Below are 22,328 nucleotides of genomic sequence, written 5' to 3' on the forward strand. Positions count from 1 at the left end.
ACTAGGAGGCTGAATGGGTGCGAAGAAGCTGAATTTGTCGACCAGAGCTGGTCGATCCGCACGTTGTGGTGTAACCAAGAGATTGCTGCACGCCCTGCGCCAGAGTAGGATGAAATTTATCCAGAGAGACAAGACCTAGAGAATGACCAAATACGAGTGAAAGGGTAAATCGCACAAAGAAGGGCTTTCCGGAGCCTCCCAGGGACGTCGAGGACAACGAGCTGGAACATTGACTGGTGACTACGCGAGCGCATCAACCCTCTGATGTGCACGTGACACACTCGTCCACATGCGGAAATCACCGGCCCCGAACCCGACACGATCGAGTAGCCGGCAGCGCACTTTGATTTCGACCGGTCGGACCAGTACTTAGTACGTGACGGTAACCAAATCGCGAAATTGAAACATCGCCGTACAGAAGAATCAGCCGGACCCAGATTTCCAAGACTCGGCTATCCACCACTTCAATGTTATTGTAAACATTTTCATCCAGGACATTCCAGGAACCCAGGCACCACATGCCAGCGCACTCAATAGAACTTTTGATCACCATCAGAATCAGACAGCTCTTCTCTAAATCTCCAACTTCCTATTCGTGTAGTTGAATTGCCAACAAGTGCACAAAATGGCCACTCTTCGCGATAAATTTAAATCATTTAGTCGGAATACGTATAGTAAAGGCATTCTTAACAGCGTTCCAGAAGCACGCAGCCAACACACTCTCGCTCAGACCATCTGGAGGGCGATGGTGGTGAGGAGGTTGGTCTGCTCCAATCGGTAAGTATCAGAAGTGATGTTAAAGGTCGGCACAGGGTCGGTGAACGTAAAGAGTGGGGGAGCATCCGCAGACGAGTTCCACAAGGGCCAGTGGAAGCCAGACAGGTGGCTGATATTAGCAGGAAGATCAGCCGGCGCATTGGGATCCAAGTTCGTTGCGAAATTAACTGGACAGCCAGATTATAAGTGCTAATCCACAGCTTGCAAGATGTTTGGATCCAACGTACTGATCGCATCCATTCCAATGTAATCCACATCCGTGAAAAACTCAGGAAGATCAGACGAGTGGTAGGACCCAAGGTAAGGATAGTTATCACCACGAGAGTAGCCTTATGAAAACAACCATCAGCGCTGTGATAGTGCCAACAAGCTACAATCCACTCACGGTAAGCCCAGGTGTTCTGGCTCTTAGAAGCAATGCCCAAAGTGAAGCGACGAGGGGCTTGGAACTCCCAGTCACCTTGGAATGCAGCAATGCGCTTGTATTGAGGACTAGCGAAAAACGTCAAGACCCTAGCCATTCGATCAAGTGTAACATCCACTTACGACAAGGTATAGTTGTTACCTGTGCCGAAGGGAGAGCCCTGAAATTTTATTGTCAATTTAGAACTGCACGCAACGCAGCGCACAAATACGTACATCAGCGGGATCCTGCGGGTAGGCCTCTGCAATGGCCTGAAGTTGTTCATCTGTGGCACCAGATACAAAACTACAACATGTCGATCAATACATAGCAGGATTCAGAGTTGAATATAGACATACAATGTCTGAATATATGTGAGGAATTCGGCGTCGGTCCTGGTGTTAATTTAAATCGTTAGCAACCGTTGGACACAACGCAGGAAAAATACGAACGTCACATTAACGCTCGTTAACGAAAACAAAGTGCCTTCGTCATCGCAATCACCCGTTAACAACGGAATATGCGCATAGAGACCAAGTTGGTAGGATTTCTGAGGACTACGAGAGAACAAGTCGTTGTCGATGCGCGGGACCCAGGCGAAGTCCAAGCTCTGATAATCGTAGACATTGGGTGTCAATTGGACTGCATCGATCAATGCTTCATATGGTGCGTAGCGTAAGCACTCTAATGTGTCTTCTGCATCAGTGCAGTTCGTATTCTCAACGAGAATATCATAGTACGGCTGTCCACCGGACATCGCAGGCAATGGAGTCGTAGATCCTGATTCCTGCAAGATAAGACATTAAAAGAGCCACCACTTCCCACACACGTCGTATACATACCATAATTGCCGCCCTAAAAAGACCATGGGTATCGCCGTTGTCAATAACGAGCTGAAGAGCGACCGCAAGAGACCCAGAACTATCGCCCCAGCTAATATCCACTTTTAAGACATGGACACACAGACCGTCACGCATGAAACTTACAGGGTCACCTTCGTAGGATCTCCTCCGAAGCCACGGATGTTGCTGCGAACCCACTCCATCGCGAAACGCTCTGCAATACAATCAATTTGAACTCACGAAGTGACTGAGTCAATGCTTCACGTACGATCTCTCATTCCAATGTTCGTTAGCCCGGCATCTTGCACCTCTTGGCTGGCCAGGAAGCCGAATGCTATCAAAATCGTCATTAGTAATGATATTCCCCTAAGGACAACTTAAATTACCATTCAGACGATAATTGTGCGATACAAAGATGACTGGCTCGCCCAACGCCACCGATCGGTCAACAATGTTTTGACCGGCATAAAGAGAGGAATCTCCGGACGCGAAGGCACCTGGGAATATTATAACTACAGCGTCCAGTGAACTCATGCAAACTCGAGCTTACCCCGTTCGACCCACTACGTATCGCTGAATCAGGGCGCAAACAGCGATCATATGAATGTGACTCACGAAGATTACTGGAAGGTTGTCCTCCGCTGTAAAGCCAGCGGGCGTGTAGACGTTAATGAACATGCCTAAAGTGGAGCGTTAATGCTAACGCCAATTTCAAAAACGTTGAGAACTCACAATCCTCAGAAGCCGTCCCATTGTACCCCGAGATCTCAATCTCGAATGGCAATATTTGATGTAATGTAGTCTTCTGTTGTGGACACGCCGAGCCGAACTGCGTGGCCTGCCTCACACCAGCGAAGGGAACTGGTAGCTGAGGAGGTTCAAAGCGAAGTGCACCAATTCTGCAGAGAGTCAACAATTATGCCCGAAAACTGCTGTGTGAATGCTTACGGGGGACTCGCATAGGGCATACCGAGGAACATGGTGGTGTTCCCCGTTACGGTCCCTTGGAAAGACCCATATGAGAGATCGACGACGGGTTTCCCTTCCGTCGCAGGAGCGCCTAGGGCGAGGCGCGCGGCGAGAACGGAGAACAAAGCTACTCGGCGCAACATCTTCACTTGTGTGCAAGTAACACTCGACTCGAAACGAATGTGCACGACGAGTCTGCTGGCGCATACCTGGCTTATATACTGCTAAGAGCATCCCCATCCGAGGGTCTCACGAAAGGAATTCCGAACACACTGGCGCGTATAATGCGGCGTCAACCGATGCCCTTCGCTAAACCCATGGAGCAAGGGATATTGCCGTATACAGAAGCGTCCGAGACAGGTACCATATGAGACGTACCTTTCTGCATAGGAATAACTCCGTTTGGACGCGACAATGCCGCGCAGATTGATTCAAACCCCTCATATTCACTCCACTCCTGAACTACCTTGAGAGTCGTACAGGAATATTTCAGGGGACGATAAGCTATATCATGTCCCATTACACACAGGATCATATCCTGGGGTGTCACGATCACAACTTGGACTTGACAAGGTATTGAGTGGGAACCATCGTCGAGGCAACACGCCACAAAGTTGGATGGACAGTGAGGGAAACTTTGGACAGACCTAATGGAGGTTCACGCATATCAGTTCATCCGCTCTCACTTGCTTGTAGCGATGGCATTCATTGGCATATTCGGAGTACCGTTGGCTTGCGCGATGCTGATGTCTTGGTAAACACAGCCTGACACGAGCAGGGCAACGTGCAAGAGCTACTGGGGGTGCTGTCACAAGCGCAAGCCAAGGCTTCATGGCAGAACTGAATTACGAGAGTCACATACCCAGAGTAAGGGAGTCTGCGGCAGCCCCAGATGGTATCAAAACCAGGCTCTGGGGTAATATGTCATCGCTGATACTGACCTCTTCAATTGTGCTATTTCTCCAAGACTCGGAGTGGTTGAAAATTACGTGAAAAAAACCGACATGGCACATTACGAGAATCTGGAGATATAATTTTGAGAGCTTGAAGGGTCGACGTGAGCGAGTAAGCAGGGCCGAACAACCAAGCACTGGCATTATCGTCAACCCCGTCGGCCCGGATCCGGGCGAATTCGGGACGAGACATGTGATGAGCTAAATAGAGGCGGACGACCTTCGGCAGTGACCATGTTCCTTGAAGACTCGGCTTTGAATTGAGTCAACGACCGCTGGGGATGATAATCATGACATGCACGATAGGTTCGACAGCCCCTCTTACGTGGACGGTTCTGGTACGAGACTAACATGCACGACGTACTCTCGTCTCAAGGTTTGAAGCTGATCAGAAAAGGCATGTCCTGCTTTGTAACATCCAGTAATTGTCGTGTGCATGCCTAAGATTTTCTCTTCTTTTCTATTTGCAGCCTGACCGAACGACCTACCAGGATTATCGTCTGCATGTGTAAGATTTTTGCTTCCATTTCATTTGCAGGGCAACCACTGCATTTACGCATAACCACCACACGTGGTGCAATGGAATTTATGTCATCTAGATTTGACACAAGCCCTTTCTACAGCGGTACCGTGGTACCGTCGTGGCTATAGAGCTTGATTGCATTCTCGCACTTCGAATCTTGTATGACTTTCAGACAATCCGTTGCGGACTGATCCACCGAGATTTTACGTCGTTCGGGCAGGTGATCCTTCATCCAGTCGGTGAGTTCATCGCCCATGTCTGTTTCAACCCACCCTAATGTAGTCGGAATTCAGAAAGAATACCTCGATGAGACTCGTAGTAGCTCACCAGGATGAATCAAGACAGTAGCAATTCCTTCTTGCTTTAATACTGGGGCCCATCTTCGGGCAATACTGTTTAGGCAACCATATCAGCTTTTATCCCTGACCTGACATCAGGAAGGACCAAGAACTTACAAGTTTAGTGCCGCTTTAGTAGTTGAGTATGTGACCGAGAGCGCGCCGAAGTTCGGAGCAAGCTCGAGTGATCCAAGTCTTGAGGTAATGAATACCACTTTCCTTCCCTTTCCCTTACGGACCAGGGGCAAGAACGCCCTCACTACTCGCACTGGAGCGATGGTATTGATGCGAAGCTCCTCTTCGAAAACTTCTAGATCACTAATGGATGTACACCAGGATTAGTTATGTCTGACAATAAAGATATATGAATTTCCCTACATCGTGTCGAATGTCTCTCCACTCTGCAGTGCAACCCCGGCGTTGCTGACCAGGTAATCAAGTCCATTGGGAAGCAGCATGGATGCTCTTTCAGCAGCAGCAGTAGTGCTAGCAGGATCAGCGTAATCCAGGATGAGGGTTGTAAGTCTTTCGTCCCCGTATTTAGTCCTTAAACTTTGGAGGTCCTCTGAGCGATTCGGATGACGCGCGGCAGCAATCACGAAATTACTCGGATTCTGGAGCTGTATGGCAAGATCCAGGGTAAGTATACTCAATGACGTGTCCGAGAGACTGCGACTAACCAATTTCTCGACCATAGCAAGACCGATGCCCCTGCTGGCGCCTGTTACGAGGTAAGATGTCATTCCGTTCTAATGATTGGAGGGATTGTGGGAGGAGTTGTACTCAAATGTTCAACGTGGGCCATTTTATATACTCAAGGCATGGAGCCGACGACCCCTGTCATGGCCTTGGCGTATCAGCAGGAGCCCGAAAGGCTCGGGGAGGTTCTGTGAACGATCATTATGGGTTCCAATGGTAACCGGTAAGTACACCGCATTCGTGCCCATATCATGTTGGGAGGAGTACGATTACGGAAAAATTAGTGAGAGGACAATATAGTGGGGAATGCGCATCGCAATTTTACAAGCGTCAAGGGTATGACGTTTTCTTCCAGAACTCCGAGCCTGTAGGGATCACTCAGCACCTTCGGGCAAGCCTGAACAGCTGAAATGTGCCAAGGGACTACAGAAGCAGGCGTTCACTTTTTACCATCTCTGTTATTATGGTCATCATCCGCAGGTACTTCGAATTCCTGCAGGAGCTTGGACGTCTGTAATACGCGAACGATGTTGAAATTATAGTTCGGTCGAGAGCGAAGTCAGTCGCGATCGCTCACTTGCTGAGCGGCCATAGAATGACTCTTAGTTACTTTGAGATTACTGTATGACAACTGAGACAGCAAACGCATTTATTAAATGAAAGCATTTAATTGTACGCTGAAACTCCTTGTGATGCGATTTACCAAGGTTGCGTCGTTCCGTCATAGTTGTAGTACTTGATGGCCTTCTCAACCTGAGCATCCTTGAACACCTTCAGGCACCCTTTTACAGATTCATCGACCGATATCTTCGACATCCCAGGGAAATGATCTGCGATCCACTCATTGATCTCATTGCCCAAATCCGTGTCGACCCAGCCTGACAGCCGTTAAATTTAATCAGTGCACACATCTTGGCAAGTACCTTGCGCAGACTCACCAGGGTGAATAAGAATCGTAGCAATACCTTCTTCTGCGAGCACAGGAGCCCATCTGCGTGCAATTCTGAGCAGAGAAACGCGTCAATATTCTTCTCGTCTCGTAACGGTCATGATTGACGTCGTGACTCACATGTTCAACGCGGTCTTCGTGGCAGAGTAAGTGATCGCGAGAGTGGTGAAAACGGGAGCCTTCTCGAGCGAGCCAAGCTCAGACGTGACGAGCACAATCTTCTTCTCCTTTCCCCTTTTGACTAGAGGAAGGAAAGCGCGCACAACCTGGACGGGCGCCACTGCGTTTATACGGAGTTCCTCTTCGAAAACATTCACATCGCTGAGTGGCATGTTAACCGGCTCTCTTCAAGTAGTTTGGGCAGACCACGTACATGTCCTCAAATCCTATGGGACTCTGCAATGCAGCTCCTGCATTACTGATGAGGTAGTCAAGTCCATCAGGGAGCACAGCAGCTGCCTGTTTGGCAGCCTCATCGATACTAGCGAAGTTGGCATAGTCAATCACAATCAGCGCCAGCCGGTCCTTGTATCTCGCAGACAACTCCTGGAGGCCTTTGGACTGCTTCGGGCTGCGTGCGGCGGCAACAACGAAGGTGTCAGGCTGCTCGAGCTAGACACCGCAACTCTTGTCAGTACTCCAATGACAAATCAATACTCAGATTAAAGTCCACTCACTAGCGCAGCAACCATGGCAAGGCCGATGCCACGGCTAGCTCCTGTGATAAGGTAAGAAGGCATGCTAGAATCTGATTGTTTCGAGGGGTTGTAGGGGAATTGTGGTTTGGAGGAAACAACGGCGTACTGTCTGCCATTTTATATCTCCAAAGCCCGCTCATCGCCTAGAGACAGAGCTTGGGTCGCTCTGTCAGTCACGCAGTATATTCCGGCATGGCCGGTGTATCCAGATGCGTCGGGGCATGTCAGCCCAGATGAGAACGTACGTGGCCAATGTACGAGGCGTAGAGGTCAGTATACGCTGGGCGCTCGGCGGAGCAATGTTCGATCACCTTCCATGTTTGTGCAAGGTCATCGGCGAGTTAACCAATGAGAAAGACATCCGTCAGAACCCCGTAAAGCTCGGGCTGACCAAAAGCTTCCATCTTAGTTAGGAGCTTCGGTCAAAATCACCGATTCATTCGTCGCCGAGTGGTACCCGACCAATCACTCAGCGTTGGCTGTGGCTTAAATGAGTCTTGCCCCGCATAGCAGAATTTAATGAAAACGTAAATCGCCAGTGACGGGATTTACTACTGTTCCAGCAATAACAGTGACTCTTACCCGTATTGCACCACAGTCGAGTCAAACTGTATACATAGCGCTATAGCTTCCGCCAAGGGAACACTGTCAAATGACCGAGGTCGACCGACGACATCAAAGCCTCGACCTGTCCACAGTATTCAGTACGCGATCAATAATCTCAGTCATCGCCAAAACCGCCTCCTCCTCCAGAGTACGTCCAACAATCTGTAGTCCAACCGGCGCATTCAAGAAAGTGGAAGGCTCGTCTGTGAACCCCGGTGTCAATCTAGCGCTGGCCTAGTAGATCCACCGAAGATCGATCATAAGCACTCACACATCTCATAATAGATCTTATCCAAAGGACTCATGAAGTCGTGCTCGGGCTGCTTGACGTCCACAATAGGATTGACTTTGGTGACCGGGAACACAGCGGCGACATGGTCCAATGCATTCCACACCCGCGTATAGTTCGAGTACCTGTGAAAACCCGTCTGTTTATTCTTCCCTAGTTCTAGCATCGGGACGCCTGTTTACCTATTCATTCCATGCGGAGGAGCCGCGCAGGGCGCAGCTGGGCAAATAATGGCATCAATAGGCCGTCCTGTACCTGTTGCTTCCGCTGAGTTTTGCCATAAGTCAAGATACTGCTTGCGCACGTCGAGCAGCTTCTTGTTAAGCTGCCACAAGTCGTATGAAGATATCCCATCGCCGCTGGCAAAAAATGAAGTGCCAGCAGTGTTCTCATCGAGCCCCATCGATGCAAGAATCGGCTCGCCGCTTGTTGAGGTCACAGTGCGAAGCTCCTCGCCGGAACCGGCCCTCCAGATGTTGTTCTACAAGTAACAATGCGGGTTTAGTGCTGCGTATAAGATGACTGAATGGGGACTGACGATCAGATTCCCAATTTCCAGATGTTGGTGAGGTTGCCAGTCGATCACTTTATGCCTTGGACTTAGCCAAAGCACCTGCTATAAAATAGTACAGCGTACTCACCTCGATGTCCGGCAGCTAGCAAGGCATCCTTAGTCATCTTCAGAGCTCTGACAATCGGTGGATGTGGGGCTATCACGCCGTCGTTCCACATGATAGCAAAACAGAGGGACTTTCCGGCGCCATGATTGACGAGGGCGTATTCTTCCTCGTTCCAGGCCTTCGGTACAACGAGAGGATCTTTCAACCATGGCTTTCCCCCTATCGCGGCTCTCATGAATGTTATAATCCCGTCTAGGCTGGCAGAAATTGGACCAACGGCGGAACGCACAGAGTGCAGTCCCGCGAGGGAAGAGCTAACACCGTGAGAAGGAAGACGATCGGCCGAGGGCTTGAAGCCATAGAGACCGTTGAAAGCAGCCGGTATTCGCACAGAACTAATGGACATGAGCTAGCGACGATGCAGGGTTATGTATCCATACCCTCCAAGATCAGTGCCCAGTCCGAACGGACTTCCTCTCATAGCAATGAGGGCACACTCGCCACCGGAAGAACCACCGGCTGTCAGTGTACGATTGGCGGGGTTTACTGTTCTTCCGAATATGAGATTGTTGGTCTCGATCCACTGCAACGCATACATTCACATGTCAACTTGCAGAACTGGAAAAATTCCGCATACCAACAGGGTTTGGGGCAAATTGGTTTTGACGAAGGGCACAGCGCCGCATTCGTACAAAATGTCCACCATTGGTGCATTGTGCTTCGCATGCCGCCCAATCCACGAGGCATACCCTGGGGCCATAGTGTGAGTGTGCTCGGAGTAGCGAATAACATATTCCTAACCCATGGTGGTCTCTATTCCAGAGATGGAAAACTGGTCCTTGAGGGACACAGGCAGGCCATGCAATGGGCCTGCTGTCTTGCCAGTCGCCTTTAGCTGCGCATCCAATTCGGCCGCCCGGGCAAGGGCTTTCTCGATAAATATCTCAGTGAGGCAATTCACCTAACAAACGAAACAATTATGAACCTCGCGCAAATCGACAAAATCAGCCGCATACCACTTGGTGGGCAATGATTGCTCTCTTGTAGAAGGCTTGAGTGACCTCAAGAGAAGACCATTCACCGGTAGCGAGCCTGCGTAGCAGCGTAGTGACGTCCACCGTACTCGTGATAGCTAGTTCTCGATTCGAGAAAAGACCACATCGCTCGGGTACGGCGGTCACATCGAGGACGGCGCCGTCAGGTATATCGATCAGCCAATCCTTGGGTATAGCATCTCGTTGGCGCTTTTTCTTGTCCGCAATGAGCTCCTGCCACACATGCGCCATGATGGCAGGAATGAGAAACGGGAGTTGCTCGCATTTTCACAGAGCACCTGAAGCAGTCTGTCGAGTCGGAGTCAGCAAAGTGCGAATCGATTCTCATGGCCTCTGCCGCCTGACCGCCTTTCTCTACACGAATCGCGATCACGTGGAACGTGTCATACGTGAGCCCACAAGTTTTTGTTTACATGATGTTCGTAGGACTGAAAGTCGTAATGTAGAGCGCAACGGCAAAGTCATCAAGATGCATAGTACCGAATGCAATAAATAACGAGAGAATATCGTGTTTTGTGCAGCAAGGTGATCAAATTCTTGACGAGGGAAACCAAGGTCAGAGTACCATAGAGAGGAAAGTCATTATAACGCAGGCGTACGTGTGGGTTACGGAGCAAATCGAGAGGCAAACGAAGAAGAAAGACATGGTAGAGTCGAGCAAGAAGAGAGTATCAAGACGAAGTGGAAAGTGAAATCTGCAACACAAGGATCGTGGACGCACGGTAAACGACAGACACATGCACAACATTATAGCAAGCTTGCAGAACATACGGATGCAGCGGGCACAAGTCCAGTTCGTGACGACCTAATGTCGCTGGGTAGGCGTAACATGAGTCCATTTAGGCTGAACATTGTGAATGCTGGTGGGGGATCGACAAACTTGAGTAGATTGCGGGGTATACGAAAGCTGGATTGACTGCGTATATAGATGAAGAGGGGCGAGCAAGAATGGCGTATGCGAGATGCTAGAGAGGTGCAGCGCACACAGAATAGGGAATCATAGAGTAGGCGGATGTCCGAGTAACCAGTAAAATCCAGTGCGCATCTTCAGGGTTGACGTATACTCGCCCAAGGCAAGGTGGATGGTCATACAATATGTCAAACAGACAAGTTGCCTGGGACAGATAGTTATAAAAACATGTTGACTGCCCAGACAGCACTCGGCATAGCGCTCGAGGACTACAAGCCCCCGTCAAGGACACCCCTCACGTCATCCACCTGAGCAAGATCTGCGAGGAACGGACACAAATCGGTCAGTTCGGTGTCATGAGGATCGTTGAACCATGACGACACCGGGACAGCATTGTTTGGATGGAAGATGTAGGAGGCTGGTGAATTGTCGATGATAATGGTATCAGAAATGGGTCTACCCAGTTGTGAAAGGTCCTGTAGATGGTCCATTGATAATTGATTTAAAAATGTGTATCCTCTACTCACCTTGACATAGTTTCCTCGGTGATTGTAACAGCTCTCCCGGAATAATCGATGCGACACAACGTGGTGGATATCAAGTTTGTCCAGAACAGGATCCGCGTACTAACCAAAACCATGAATTAGTCGAGGTTCGCGGAATGCGAAACTGCACCAACCTTGCTCAGACTCGCCGTGAAGACCACGACTTCATATATTTCGCCCATTCGTTTTAGGAAATTGTCGACGCCAGGGCGTTTGATGACGTATACATTATGCCAATGGTATTCGATCTCAACAGGGACGACATAGTCCGCTTGTTGTATCGACTGCGGCGATTGTTTACAACAAGAAATTAGAGAGAAACGAATTGCATACCTTGAAACTGCTGTGCACCAAGGTCTCGTCGAGATCAAGCACAAGGCATTTTCTGCCTACATGCTTAGGTGAAATGAGGGGTAAAAGTGGTCGCGGAGTGCCGTCCTAAAAAAAATCAAATCTTGTTAGCAATACTGATAAATATGACCCATTCTGACAGGTGCTCACAGGGCCTGTTGGTATTCCCGCACCACCATTCATTATAAGTCGCTCCTCTTCATCCTCGATATCGTCAATCGGGCCGCCATCATCCAGCTCCTCGTCCTCGGTGAAACTCGTGGATCCGTCACTTTCATCGCCCGATTCTCGAGCGCGAGAGTGCTCATGCATGATTTCATCGCCCGTAGAACCTGGTGGTTGCACTGCGCCCGATGTCATACCTTCTGTCTCATCTTGAGGAAGCAACGAACGCGTCGGAGTGGGTGGTATGACAATGTCCTGCTCACTTGGCTCTTCAACCTGGGTAGGGACAATAAGCGGTTGCAGCGACAAGGCGGCTTGTTGTGGCACTGAGACAGCCTCTTCCGGGGTGGATTGTGCGGGCACCTCCGTCGGGGCGCTAGACAGTGGCTCTTGGACAGGTGGCGGCGTCGGCGGCAAGTCTTTGCCTTCCTTCGCGGCAGGCTTCTCCCTGTGCATGGGCAAACTGCCTTCCGACGTCGGCAGAGGTGACACGATCTTAGACTCGTCAAAATGGTCGCTCTGAGACGAGCCAACACAAGGGACGAGAACGTGCATGAATTTCACAAAAAACGACCGGCGGGCGCGTTTAGTTTTGGAACGCGCAGTAGATGGTTGCTCCGCGGTGCTGGATGCCGTATGCGCCCCTTCGGAGACGGATTTGACGTCCTTGCGATGAAAGGATTGGGCGCGCGTACCCAGCGTAGTGTCCAGAGAACCTTTATCCTTGTCGTTCTCTTTATATTTGTCGACGGCATCTGTGCTGTCTTTCCCAAGAGACGTGCTGGTAGTTGCTGTATGAGACGTCTCTGCATGAGTAGCCTGTGCAGATGGGACTAGAGTATTGGGGGCCTGTCCTGTGCCGACGGTACCGTCAGATCTCGGAACATCCCCTGGAGCAGCGACGGAGCCATTGGCGGTGGCGCTTGGAGATGTTTTGAGAGTATTTGGGTCGTTAGATGTCTCCGTTTTCTCGTTACTACTTTGGTATTGCGTCCCCTCTGCAGGCTGTGACACGGTTAGGCCCCCCTCGACTGCTTGCCTCCCCTTAGGATTCTTCAGAGACAGGAAATGAGTATGAATGCGATGATAAGAGGGGGAGTGGTCTACTACCTGGGTACTTGGGTGGTCTAGCGAGTTAGCTGCGGCCATAGGAGCGGGCACTGCAGAGGGTACGTGCATATGAGGAGAGAGCGGACGACAACAACATCCAAGACAGGTCGGCGCGTTGCATCGTGTTTGCGTGTGAACATTCATTGCCTTTAATGGGATGCGCGCGCCTCGACGCCTGCTTCTCTCGCCTGCCTTTCCCAGCCGTTGCAGGGCAAGGCCGCATTGAAATCGCAGTTGGATAAATGAGCCACTTTGTCGCTGGGGGACCAACAGGACAGGTCGGACGCTGAGGTTTGTGCGTGGTAGCTCGGTAAACGATTGTTGACCGCAGCTTCTACGGGTGCTCACGGCATATAGTATCACCAATGCATATTGAAGTAGCCTTTTACCGGCGAGTGTGATTATATAAGCAAGGCCGACGTGCCGGCAGGCCGTGGCCGTGAGAACAAACTCCGCCACGCGAGGATTCTTACTAATACAGACCAACCACCTCGACGTCCGTCGATTGCCCATGTTAGGACACGCCCCGTATCATCCTCAGCAGCCTCCGCCTCCGCCGACCCAATCTCCCCAGACGGCGGCACCGACAACGATAAATCCTGCAGACTCAAATGCCATCAACCCCCAGCCCCCTCCTCAACAGCAGCCCCCCGCCGCTTTTCAATCCGTCCTCCGCTTACGCGACGACCCGCCCCCCGTAACAAATCCCGCGCCCTCTCGCTCCCGAAAGCGCAAGACTCCTCCATCTGCACATCCCGACTCCCAGCAACCGACCCACGGCCCTCCACCACCCCCAGGTCCGCCCATCCCGCCCCCGGGCATGCATCATCCTCCAGGCATGCTCCTACCCCCGCCTCACGCCCTCGTTCCCCCACCACATCTTGGAGGCCCCCCTATCCCCCATGGGTACCAGTACCCCCCTACAGACTACTCTCCTGGCGGGATGCCACCCCCGCCACCTCCACTACCCCTTCAGGATGGCCAGTCGTCCCCGGGCGGGTCGTCCGGCAGAACGCTGAGCCAAAGTAAACGCGCAGAACAAAACAGAAAGGCTCAGCGTGCCTTTCGCGAGCGGCGGGACCAGTCAGTGTCTCTTTTCTCCGTTCATCTCTCGACGCGCGTTGATCCCTGTGCCAGGCATGTCAAGGCCCTCGAGTCGCGTTCACAGCTGCTGGACGCGGCGCTCGCATCCGCGGACGAGGCGAATCGCCGCTGGGAGGAGTGTCGGGCGCTCGTAGACAGCCTCCGCGTCGAGAATGGGACCGCGCGAGGGCATATGGCCGTCTTGCAGAGAGATAACGCGGCATTGCGAGCTGCGCTTGCAGGTACAGGGATAGATGTCGACTCTGTATTGGCCTCGGCGGCGACGGCCAATCCGGATCCGTCTCTGATAGAGGAAGGGCAAAACGGTGTCCAGCATAATGGGGGCAACGTTGGTGAGCCAGGCGGGGAGGGAAGGGAATCATGATTGTCTGTATTTTGCATCTTGGGCCCTGTCACATTTAGTTTTCTCGAAATCTCGAACTCTGCCTGAGGAATAATGTTGGTTTGTTCTGCGCACCATACATACATGCTTGATGCGAACGGATGATTACCACATCGTCTGTGATCCGTCGACTCATCATATACTTGTCCGACGCGCGCCTGGCTGTAGACCTTCTTGTTAGGCGACGTCGGTGTTGCTGGTGCAGGGCTTGCCACATCGCACTTGGCTACTCACTTTGAGAGCATTTTGGACAAATGGCGAGTAAAAATGAAAGTCTGCGACCTCGCGGAAACAAAAGAGGTGAGTCTCTGATTTATTTATTGCGTCTGCTGCTGCAACGAGCACCAGGTCCTCCCGCCCTTGTTAAATACTACCTCGTATTGTACAACGTGTTTTCTGCAATAGGATGGTCCTACGTCCTCGTTCTGACTGTCGCACACCTGTCTGGCCTCGACGAATCCTCGCGGACACCGCCTGCCTCGAGCCTCTCCTCACTGCTGGCGCAATACCTCCCCATTATCCCCCGCCTCACCGGCGCGACGCACCACCTTGAACGGCACGTCTCAGCCTCCCTGATCCCACTCTTCCGTCGCGCGTGCACGTCCTATGCTGCTGTTGGGCCCCAGACGGCGGTCGTACAGACCTTTGCAGTCCTGGAAGTCCTGCACTCGCTGTTCGGATGGGTGAGGAGTCCCCTGGGAACGACCATGGCTCAGGTAGCGAGCAGGCTGTACCTGGTTTGGGGCATCACGGCTTTGTTCCCTCAGGTGTGTCCCAGCCTGTCCCACCTTGTGAATCCGTCTGAATCCATCGTGTGTCTAGACTCGCTTCCACCCCCTCTATGCATCCATGGTGTTCTCGTGGTCCGTCACTGAGGTCGTCCGCTACACATTTTACGCGTTCTCGCTCCTTGGGTCCGAGCCGCATGTGTTGCTATGGCTGCGCTACACTCTCTTCTACATCTTGTATCCCACAGGTGCAGGCTCCGAAGCAGGGCTCATCTACGCGTCTCTTCCGTCCATGCCTCCATCGATACCGTTTCTGTCTTCCGACTGGTACGGCTGGGTTCTCCCCCTCTCGTGGCCGCTCTCGACGCCAAGGTGGATAGAAACGCTGCACGACGACCTGCGCTGCATCATGTTCATGGTTTGGTGGGTCGGTGAGTGCCGATGTCCATGCGTCAACAAAGCGCTTTTTTGAATTCCCCGGATTTTTTCCAGGGTTGTACGTGTTGTACACGTACATGATCAAGCAGCGGCGAAAGGTCCTGGGTGCAGGAGCAGGACGGCGGCTTGGAGGAAAGTCCAAGACACAATAACCTCGGGCTGTTCTGTACCCTGTGGTGTTCTCTATCCTATAAAATGCACACCGAAGGTTGGGTGTTCTCTTGCTTCTCCACGCACCATCGGTTTTGCCCCTTCGCGGGGGTCTGACATCAACATCGCAAACGATCCGGAAATTAGAGTGTCGTATACAGCCGTCCGTTCGATGCGAGTGATTGAAATGACCTCGATAGACTTCACGACCTACAACCACGATGTCGGTCAGCATTAGCCACCAGGTAGCCGCCGTGTCCCATGCTGGATGGGACACCAGTGGTAGGCTGTCGTGAAATTTATCTGATGGATCAGCAGTCTAAAGTCTATCGGCGGAACGAACAACGCCAGGTCGAAATTATATTTGGAAAAGCCTCTTGTTTGGCGACTTGAGTACTTGAGTACTTGAGTGACTGTCTCATTGCGTCGCACGCTGACCTTGTGCTTGTGATCAGACGTGTTGTTGAATTGCCCCCACGCGATTAGTATCGCAAGGGAGGTGAGTGGAACTCATTTGGTCTGGCGTCTTTGAGCAGAGTGACTTGATCCTTGCAGCAAACCTTACAAGAGCCCACAATATCGCCGCAACTGGAACCTACGGGCATTTCCTGCCTTGCGGATATCGGCGTGCACTCCATCTGGCGCTGACTCTTGGTGTTAGGCATGTGGAGAAGCTTGGAGATGAGTTCGAATGCGTTGTGTGCAGAGGCCACTGGCAGCGCATGTAGTCCACGTTGTTGGGTCCATCGTGCGGGCGCCGAGCTAGTTGTGAGCCTTTGTCGCACAGCGTGACCAAGCATTCATGCTGCACGTCTGAATCAGCCCCGGTAAGTTGCTGATTTCCTTTGCCCATAAGCATACGTGCGTTTATCGACTGGCTGAGTAACCTATTCTATTTCCCGCTTATGTACCAACAGTGATACTAGCGTACAGATGTGTTGGGTAGACAGCATGTGAGGGTGGCAAAGCCGAAATCAACAAAAAGTGCGCACACATATAGAATGATGACGCGAGGCAGACACGGTGGAAGCTTACGGGGAGTCTTGGTTATTGATACTCGGTGCGAACCCTACACGATTCCCTGGGTAATCATAAACAGAATACCCTGAAAGGAAGTTTGCCGGGAATGAGCTGGCCCCATCTCGAACAAAATTCACTTACACGACTTCAAGAATTCGTCGCCTGTGGGTCAACTTAGCCATGCATGATTGCCAACTGAAGCGCGCGGAGACAGACCAATAATCGCAAGATCGGGCGGGAATCCCTTCCCCAGCCCTAATATGCCGCCCACGCAGTCTCTGCGTGTCACAATTTTCCTTGTTCAGCGACAGATCGCGGGGATGGAACGAAACTACTGACGAAGAATTATCCGACGTGCGTCCAAGGTTATAATCCCGAGTGGTTATTGGGAAGGACTGGCCACTGAAGGAGAGCGACACGGCAAGAGAGGTAGCGCACGGAAACGTGTAGAAACCTATAAGCGGTCGACATACTGCATCCCCGGGAGGTCAAATAGTAGATACCTGAACCATATTGCTCAGCCATACTGGATCCAGGGATCTGTATGTGGTCTCATAAGAGTCTCTGAGAAAAGCAAGCGCGCTCCGAGGCTCACAAGGGAATAAAACTGCGCAGCGACGTCATCTGGAACGTATATCAGCGTAGTTCCGGTATCAATTGCCTACGCGACGACAGCATCTCAGTATTGTCGGGGAAATACAAACAGGCTTGACTGACCGCTGTCAGATTGACATCGAGGGGGTGATTACAGCCCGACGATATCCCGTCTAACCGAATGGTCCAGTATGTCTTGTTAAACAACAGCTTGTGAGTGAAAACATGATATGTGCTTCTAGCCAGCTTACTCGGGATATCACTGGGTGCCAGGTAATAGGGCCGATCGCTTTCGTGGTATCAAAGCAGCCGAAACACACCTACCTTCTATGTTAACTCTCAGACTTGAAGTGACATATTGGTGCGCACCTCGGACCCTGTGGATTGACCGCGAGCTAGATGTATTGCGAAGGCCCCGGCGGTGACTTGCTTCGAAACCATCAAATTCTCGAAGAAAGTAGGTCTCTTGGACTGCGCAATGCTCCCGAATGCAAGCCCCAATAGCCCGTCAGACGGCTCATCGAAGAAATCGCTGGACTCAGCGCGCACAGCGCCGAACACCTGCTGGGGGGCTGTGAGCGCGCCCACAGCGACGCTGTCCTGGGCGAGCGTCCCCGACACCTTGCCAGCGCCCTGTGCGTCCGCATATAAGAGTGAGCGACAGACATGCCCGTCAAATCACGGGTAGAATCGCACATATTGCACAGAGAATGTCTGCCCCAGATTCTGATAGGAGGAGCTCTGCGCGGCATGGAACGAGTCGCCCGCGCACGAGCGGCAGTTCACCGGCACCCAGAGGTCCGCAGAGCCCGTGTCGATGTCGACTGTCAGCGTCTGTTTCTGCGAGCCGAACGCGAGCGCGCCATAATAGAGGATGTCGAGCCCCCCCGCGACGTCGTCCGTGAGCGACTGCTGCGCCGTCCCGGGTACGCTGATAATCCCTGTCGTCCCTGGGCCGCTTCCATCCATGCTCTCAGCGGTGATCTGCACCGTGCCCAGACTCTGGTTAACATTCGGTGCGGTTGAGTTCGTGCTATTCATCACGCCAAGGAGAGGATGCGTGAATGGGTAGTACCCAGCCTCAGGGTGGGTGTCAGGGTTGAGACCGACGCCGGAAAGGATTTGAACGGCATCTGCGTACTTGGCCAGGACATTATTGAGGTCATCGATCTACGCCCGCCGGTCATTGCGAGGGATGAGCGTCTGAAGGAAGGGTCTACTCACGGCAGATGTTTTGTCGAATATGCGTTGAGCATAGCTCTGAGCCGCCGGAGATTTGCCAGACGAACGTCTGATTTTGGCGATGAAAGCTTTCCCCCCAGAATTTGAACCTTCCAGAGGATGGGAGAGGGATCCCGAAGCGAGAAGCCAGACAAGGGAGAGGGCCAGACGGACACCCATCAGAGCAGAGGAAAATGAGATGCACCAGGCATCCCAAGGAAGGAGTACGGGAAGACAGCGAGCCTCCGGGAACATAGGCCCAGAAATTCAGTGAATTTGAGCGCATAGATGAGGCTGGCGAGGCTGGTCCCGCCTAGTGTGCGTTTGGCGTCCGACCGACGACTGAAGTTAGGCCTTGGCGTCGCAATCTGCGGTCGACACGCTACACGTGATCGCGATTGCGCTTCAGTTTCTCCTCATTGATTGTCATCGTCTTTCTGCAGCGCCGCACACAACCTTTTAGGGATCAGAAGGACCTCCGTACATTCGACTTGATGAAAATTGAAGACCGTTCCAAGTATGCACAACGCTCGCTATTCCACGCCAATTCACGAACCCCGCATCCATTCCTCCGTGGCATCTCTGGCTGCACTGAAACAACCAGCCCATTGCTATCGATTACTGTGACCACGTTAATCAGCAAATGTGATGGCCCAACGATGAAGTAAATGCAATATATTTGAGATGAAGCACAATGTTCTGTCATAAGTACAATCGAGACTTCAGACTTCGGATACGAGATCCCGCTTACGCAGTAGAAATACCACCGCCATGTCGCTAACAAATGCGCAAAGGCACCAAACTTTAGGAAAGCAGGGGAACATAATTGAAGGACTCCTTTCGGGGTTCTGGTACGTCCGCGTCATCCCTCCCGCACCCAAGCAGAGGCCGAAACATGATGCACAAGTCCGTCGAGTGTTCCAACAATCCGTTCCTAGCTACGACGCAACATCCTGCAAGCCGACGTTATAAATGGGAGATCGCGTCTGCGGCCGTCCCTCAACTTCATATTCGATCAAAAAGAATGCCTTCATATTTGATCACTGGTGCTGGGCGTGGCATTGGCCTCGGCCTGGTTAAAGCGATCGTGAGTGTGTTATGCTCGTGAAGACTTACGCAGCTCACAACCTCAGCCGACGACGCCTAGCTCGAAAAGCCGGACACCTTCGTGATCGCTGCAGCACGGAAGCCCGAGAATTCAAAGGAGCTCCAGGACCTGCTCGCCAAATATGGGGCAGCCCGGTTCGCGACGGTGGTCTTGGACAAAGCCAACCAGGCGAACATCCTTGAAGCCGCGCGGACTGCAGCGGAGCTCCTCCCGAACGGTCTGGACTACCTGATCAATAACGGGGCGGCAAATGAGCAGCCCCACAAGAGCTTTGACGAGATGTGAGCCAGCGCCTCGGTTATTCTGGCTGTGTCTGCTAAGAAGGCGATCGGACTGGGCAGCGACCGGGACGTCTTCGCGCACGAGCTGCTGGTCAACACGATTGCGCCGCTGGAGATCATACGAGCGTTCCTGCCACTGTTGCGCAAGGGGACAGAAAAGAAGATTATGTTGATGATCTCGGTGCTGGCGTCGATCGAATATGCACCGGTGTTGGATGTGGCGTGTGTGTCGTATTCGGTGACGAAGGCGGGGTTGAGCATGTGAGTCTGCAGTGAGCGTGAGAGGGAGTATACCGCTGAGACGGCAGATGACCAGGCTCGCACGGAAATGGGCGCCAACATTGAGCGAGGAAGGGATTGCGATAGTACTGATGAACCCTGGTACGTTTGGAGTGGACGTATGGTCTATATGACATGCGCTGACGGCGATTGGCCAGGTTGGGTGGACACGGAGCTGGGACACACGATGGATGACTACATTGAGTCGCACCGTGACATGTATCCCGACGAGAATCCGATCCCGGTGGAGGAGAGTGTGGCAGGCTGCCTGAAAGTGATGATGGAGGTCAAGTGCGACAAGGCCATTAAAGCTTGGACGTACAAGGGCCAGATATTGCCGTGGTAGGCGTGTAATATAAGAAGTGCTGTCTGCTCGTGAGATTGGACGGTGGTCAGCTGCTGTGGCAGTCTGTGAACGGCTGGAGGAAATGCCTTTGCTCTTGTAGGTCCGTGAGGAGTGAGAGAGAATGTGCGCCTATCTGAGGGATCTGGAGGAGCGCTAGCCGAGGATAGGCCGGGGGGTGGTCAGGCTGCCATTCAAGCTGCTGCCCCCGTGGTCGTTCCTGCTGCCTCCTTCCAGTCCGTCTGCCGTTGCTGCTGCCTCCGTGGTCGGTCTGTCCTCTCACGTCTCCGGCGACGACACTCACGGCGACGACGGCAAGTGCTGCACCCATGTGGATTTCACGCCCTGACCCAACTTCGATCGAGACAGCTGCCTGCACCCAGCATGTCAGCCGTCCCCCGGGTCTCCCCCATTCGCTCCTCGTCCCTGCTTCTCGTCCTCGCCCCTTGCTGTCTATTTTTTCTCGCCGCTTTTCTCTACGTCCGCCCGTATATAGCCGCCCCCCCATCTCCGTACCGCGCCCTCAGCGACCACCATGCGTACTGCTTATCCCCTCCTCTCTCTCCTCTTTGTCCTCATCCCCGCTGTCAGGTCCCAGTTCACCATCGCAGACACTTACATCGGCCAAGACTTCTTCAACACATGGACCTGGCAGGACATAGACGACCCCACGAACGGCCGTGTCAACTACACCGACCAGGCCTTTGCCCGCGCCACTAACCTGTCTTATGGTCAGTCTCCCGGTTCCGCACCCATGTCGGAATGTTCACCCTCACCCGACGCGTCCCTCGCCTCCACCAGCGACGTCGACAAAATTCTTCATGCGCGCAGACGACCAGAATGTCGTCCCCTCAAATGCACGCGGAAGAAACAGCGTCCGCATCCTGTCCAACAAGGCCTACTCGGATTCTCTCACCGTGCTCGACATTCAGCACATGCCCGAGGGTTGCAGCACATGGCCTGCGTTTTGGTCCCTCAGCCAGACAGGCCCGTGGCCAGCTGGTGGAGAAATCGATATCATAGAAGGCGAGTCCCGCTTTCATACCCCACGTCTTGCGTCAAACACCTCACGGTGTCGCACTGCAGCCATATATGCGCCGTAAACTGACGTCCCCTCGCCCTCCCTGCACACTCATACAGGTGTGAACATGGACACCTCAAATCTCATATCCCTGCACACCTCCCCCAACTGCACCGTGCCCGAGGAGCGCATCGAGACCGGGTCCGTCCCTCGCTCCCTCTCCCACTGCCGCTCCGTCCTCACCCCTCCCTAGCACGGTTGACTCCACCAACTGCGACGCAGACGTGAACTACAACCAGGGCTGCGGCGTCTCCGGCCCCGTAGGCTCGTACGGCGCACCACTCAATGCCGGCGGCGGCGGCTGGTTCGTCATGGAGCGCACGCGCGCCACCGGCATCCGCGTCTGGTTCTGGCCGCGCAACGCGACGGACGTCCCGCCTGCCGTGCTCTTCGCCGAGCCGTTCATCCTCCCCGACCTGACCTGGCCCACGCCCACCGCGTACTTCCCCATGGGCGCCGACTGCAACTACGAGACGCACTTCAACGCGCACCAGTTCGTGTTTGACCTTACGTTTTGCGTGAGTACCGTTCCGCGCTGTGCGTCGTAGAGCGGAGCTGACTGGCCGGACGGCGTACAGGGTGACTGGGCGGGCACGGATTACACCACCACTGGGTGCAGCGGATCCTGTACCGATTGTAAGGTTCCACCTCGCGTGTCCGGCGTCGCGTGCTCACACGCCTTTCATTTGTACCAGTCGTTGACAACAATCCAGAAGCATTTACAGAGGCGTACTGGGAGGTCAATTCGCTTCGTATGTATACCATCCTCGCGTGATACCACGACCGCTCGTCACTTG

General features: G+C 52.8%; 9 protein-coding genes across 9 annotated transcripts; 3 read left to right on the forward strand and 6 right to left on the reverse strand.

The window, feature by feature from the left end:
* Positions 1-726: 726 nt before the first annotated feature.
* On the reverse strand, positions 727-3,134 carry FIBRA_07269 (uncharacterized protein; the record flags this gene model as incomplete). Its single annotated transcript, XM_012328956.1, has 15 exons — positions 727-944; positions 1,005-1,106; positions 1,163-1,269; positions 1,324-1,361; positions 1,417-1,486; positions 1,540-1,575; positions 1,633-1,967; positions 2,023-2,113; positions 2,167-2,236; positions 2,291-2,356; positions 2,409-2,519; positions 2,573-2,585; positions 2,638-2,702; positions 2,755-2,921; positions 2,971-3,134. The coding sequence occupies 15 exons, from the start codon at positions 3,132-3,134 to the stop codon at positions 727-729; spliced, it is 1,653 nt and encodes a 550-aa protein (XP_012184346.1).
* A 1,427-nt stretch (positions 3,135-4,561) lies between these two features.
* FIBRA_07270 (uncharacterized protein) lies at positions 4,562-5,548 on the reverse strand (the record flags this gene model as incomplete). Its single annotated transcript, XM_012328957.1, has 5 exons — positions 4,562-4,740; positions 4,795-4,859; positions 4,923-5,123; positions 5,184-5,425; positions 5,486-5,548. The coding sequence occupies 5 exons, from the start codon at positions 5,546-5,548 to the stop codon at positions 4,562-4,564; spliced, it is 750 nt and encodes a 249-aa protein (XP_012184347.1).
* Positions 5,549-6,203: 655 nt separating this feature from the next.
* FIBRA_07271 (uncharacterized protein) lies at positions 6,204-7,193 on the reverse strand (the record flags this gene model as incomplete). Its single annotated transcript, XM_012328958.1, has 5 exons — positions 6,204-6,382; positions 6,443-6,507; positions 6,574-6,774; positions 6,827-7,065; positions 7,131-7,193. 5 exons carry the CDS (start codon positions 7,191-7,193, stop codon positions 6,204-6,206), a joined length of 747 nt encoding a protein of 248 aa, XP_012184348.1.
* A 580-nt stretch (positions 7,194-7,773) lies between these two features.
* FIBRA_07272 (uncharacterized protein) lies at positions 7,774-9,952 on the reverse strand (the record flags this gene model as incomplete). Its single annotated transcript, XM_012328959.1, has 10 exons — positions 7,774-7,839; positions 7,890-7,960; positions 8,029-8,171; positions 8,229-8,527; positions 8,585-8,631; positions 8,688-9,061; positions 9,107-9,249; positions 9,304-9,416; positions 9,468-9,627; positions 9,683-9,952. The coding sequence occupies 10 exons, from the start codon at positions 9,950-9,952 to the stop codon at positions 7,774-7,776; spliced, it is 1,686 nt and encodes a 561-aa protein (XP_012184349.1).
* Positions 9,953-10,900: 948 nt separating this feature from the next.
* On the reverse strand, positions 10,901-12,841 carry FIBRA_07273 (uncharacterized protein; the record flags this gene model as incomplete). The annotated part of the gene is made up of 5 exons (XM_012328960.1): positions 10,901-11,107; positions 11,159-11,257; positions 11,311-11,460; positions 11,510-11,614; positions 11,678-12,841. 5 exons carry the CDS (start codon positions 12,839-12,841, stop codon positions 10,901-10,903), a joined length of 1,725 nt encoding a protein of 574 aa, XP_012184350.1.
* A 472-nt stretch (positions 12,842-13,313) lies between these two features.
* Positions 13,314-15,606, forward strand: FIBRA_07274 (uncharacterized protein; the record flags this gene model as incomplete). The annotated part of the gene is made up of 5 exons (XM_012328961.1): positions 13,314-13,885; positions 13,940-14,238; positions 14,637-15,055; positions 15,111-15,447; positions 15,509-15,606. The coding sequence occupies 5 exons, from the start codon at positions 13,314-13,316 to the stop codon at positions 15,604-15,606; spliced, it is 1,725 nt and encodes a 574-aa protein (XP_012184351.1).
* A 1,535-nt stretch (positions 15,607-17,141) lies between these two features.
* FIBRA_07275 (uncharacterized protein) lies at positions 17,142-18,694 on the reverse strand (the record flags this gene model as incomplete). The annotated part of the gene is made up of 6 exons (XM_012328962.1): positions 17,142-17,285; positions 17,342-17,413; positions 17,470-17,538; positions 17,588-17,851; positions 17,915-18,388; positions 18,443-18,694. 6 exons carry the CDS (start codon positions 18,692-18,694, stop codon positions 17,142-17,144), a joined length of 1,275 nt encoding a protein of 424 aa, XP_012184352.1.
* Positions 18,695-19,463: 769 nt separating this feature from the next.
* FIBRA_07276 (uncharacterized protein) lies at positions 19,464-20,453 on the forward strand (the record flags this gene model as incomplete). Its single annotated transcript, XM_012328963.1, has 5 exons — positions 19,464-19,526; positions 19,587-19,828; positions 19,889-20,089; positions 20,145-20,209; positions 20,266-20,453. 5 exons carry the CDS (start codon positions 19,464-19,466, stop codon positions 20,451-20,453), a joined length of 759 nt encoding a protein of 252 aa, XP_012184353.1.
* A 532-nt stretch (positions 20,454-20,985) lies between these two features.
* FIBRA_07277 (uncharacterized protein) lies at positions 20,986-22,306 on the forward strand (the record flags this gene model as incomplete). The annotated part of the gene is made up of 6 exons (XM_012328964.1): positions 20,986-21,181; positions 21,252-21,500; positions 21,591-21,672; positions 21,725-22,049; positions 22,110-22,167; positions 22,227-22,306. The coding sequence occupies 6 exons, from the start codon at positions 20,986-20,988 to the stop codon at positions 22,304-22,306; spliced, it is 990 nt and encodes a 329-aa protein (XP_012184354.1).
* Positions 22,307-22,328: the final 22 nt, after the last annotated feature.

Source organism: Fibroporia radiculosa (assembly GCF_000313525.1).
Source record: "Fibroporia radiculosa TFFH 294 genomic supercontigs, scaffold12417, whole genome shotgun sequence".
Lineage (NCBI taxonomy): Eukaryota > Fungi > Basidiomycota > Agaricomycetes > Polyporales > Fibroporiaceae > Fibroporia > Fibroporia radiculosa.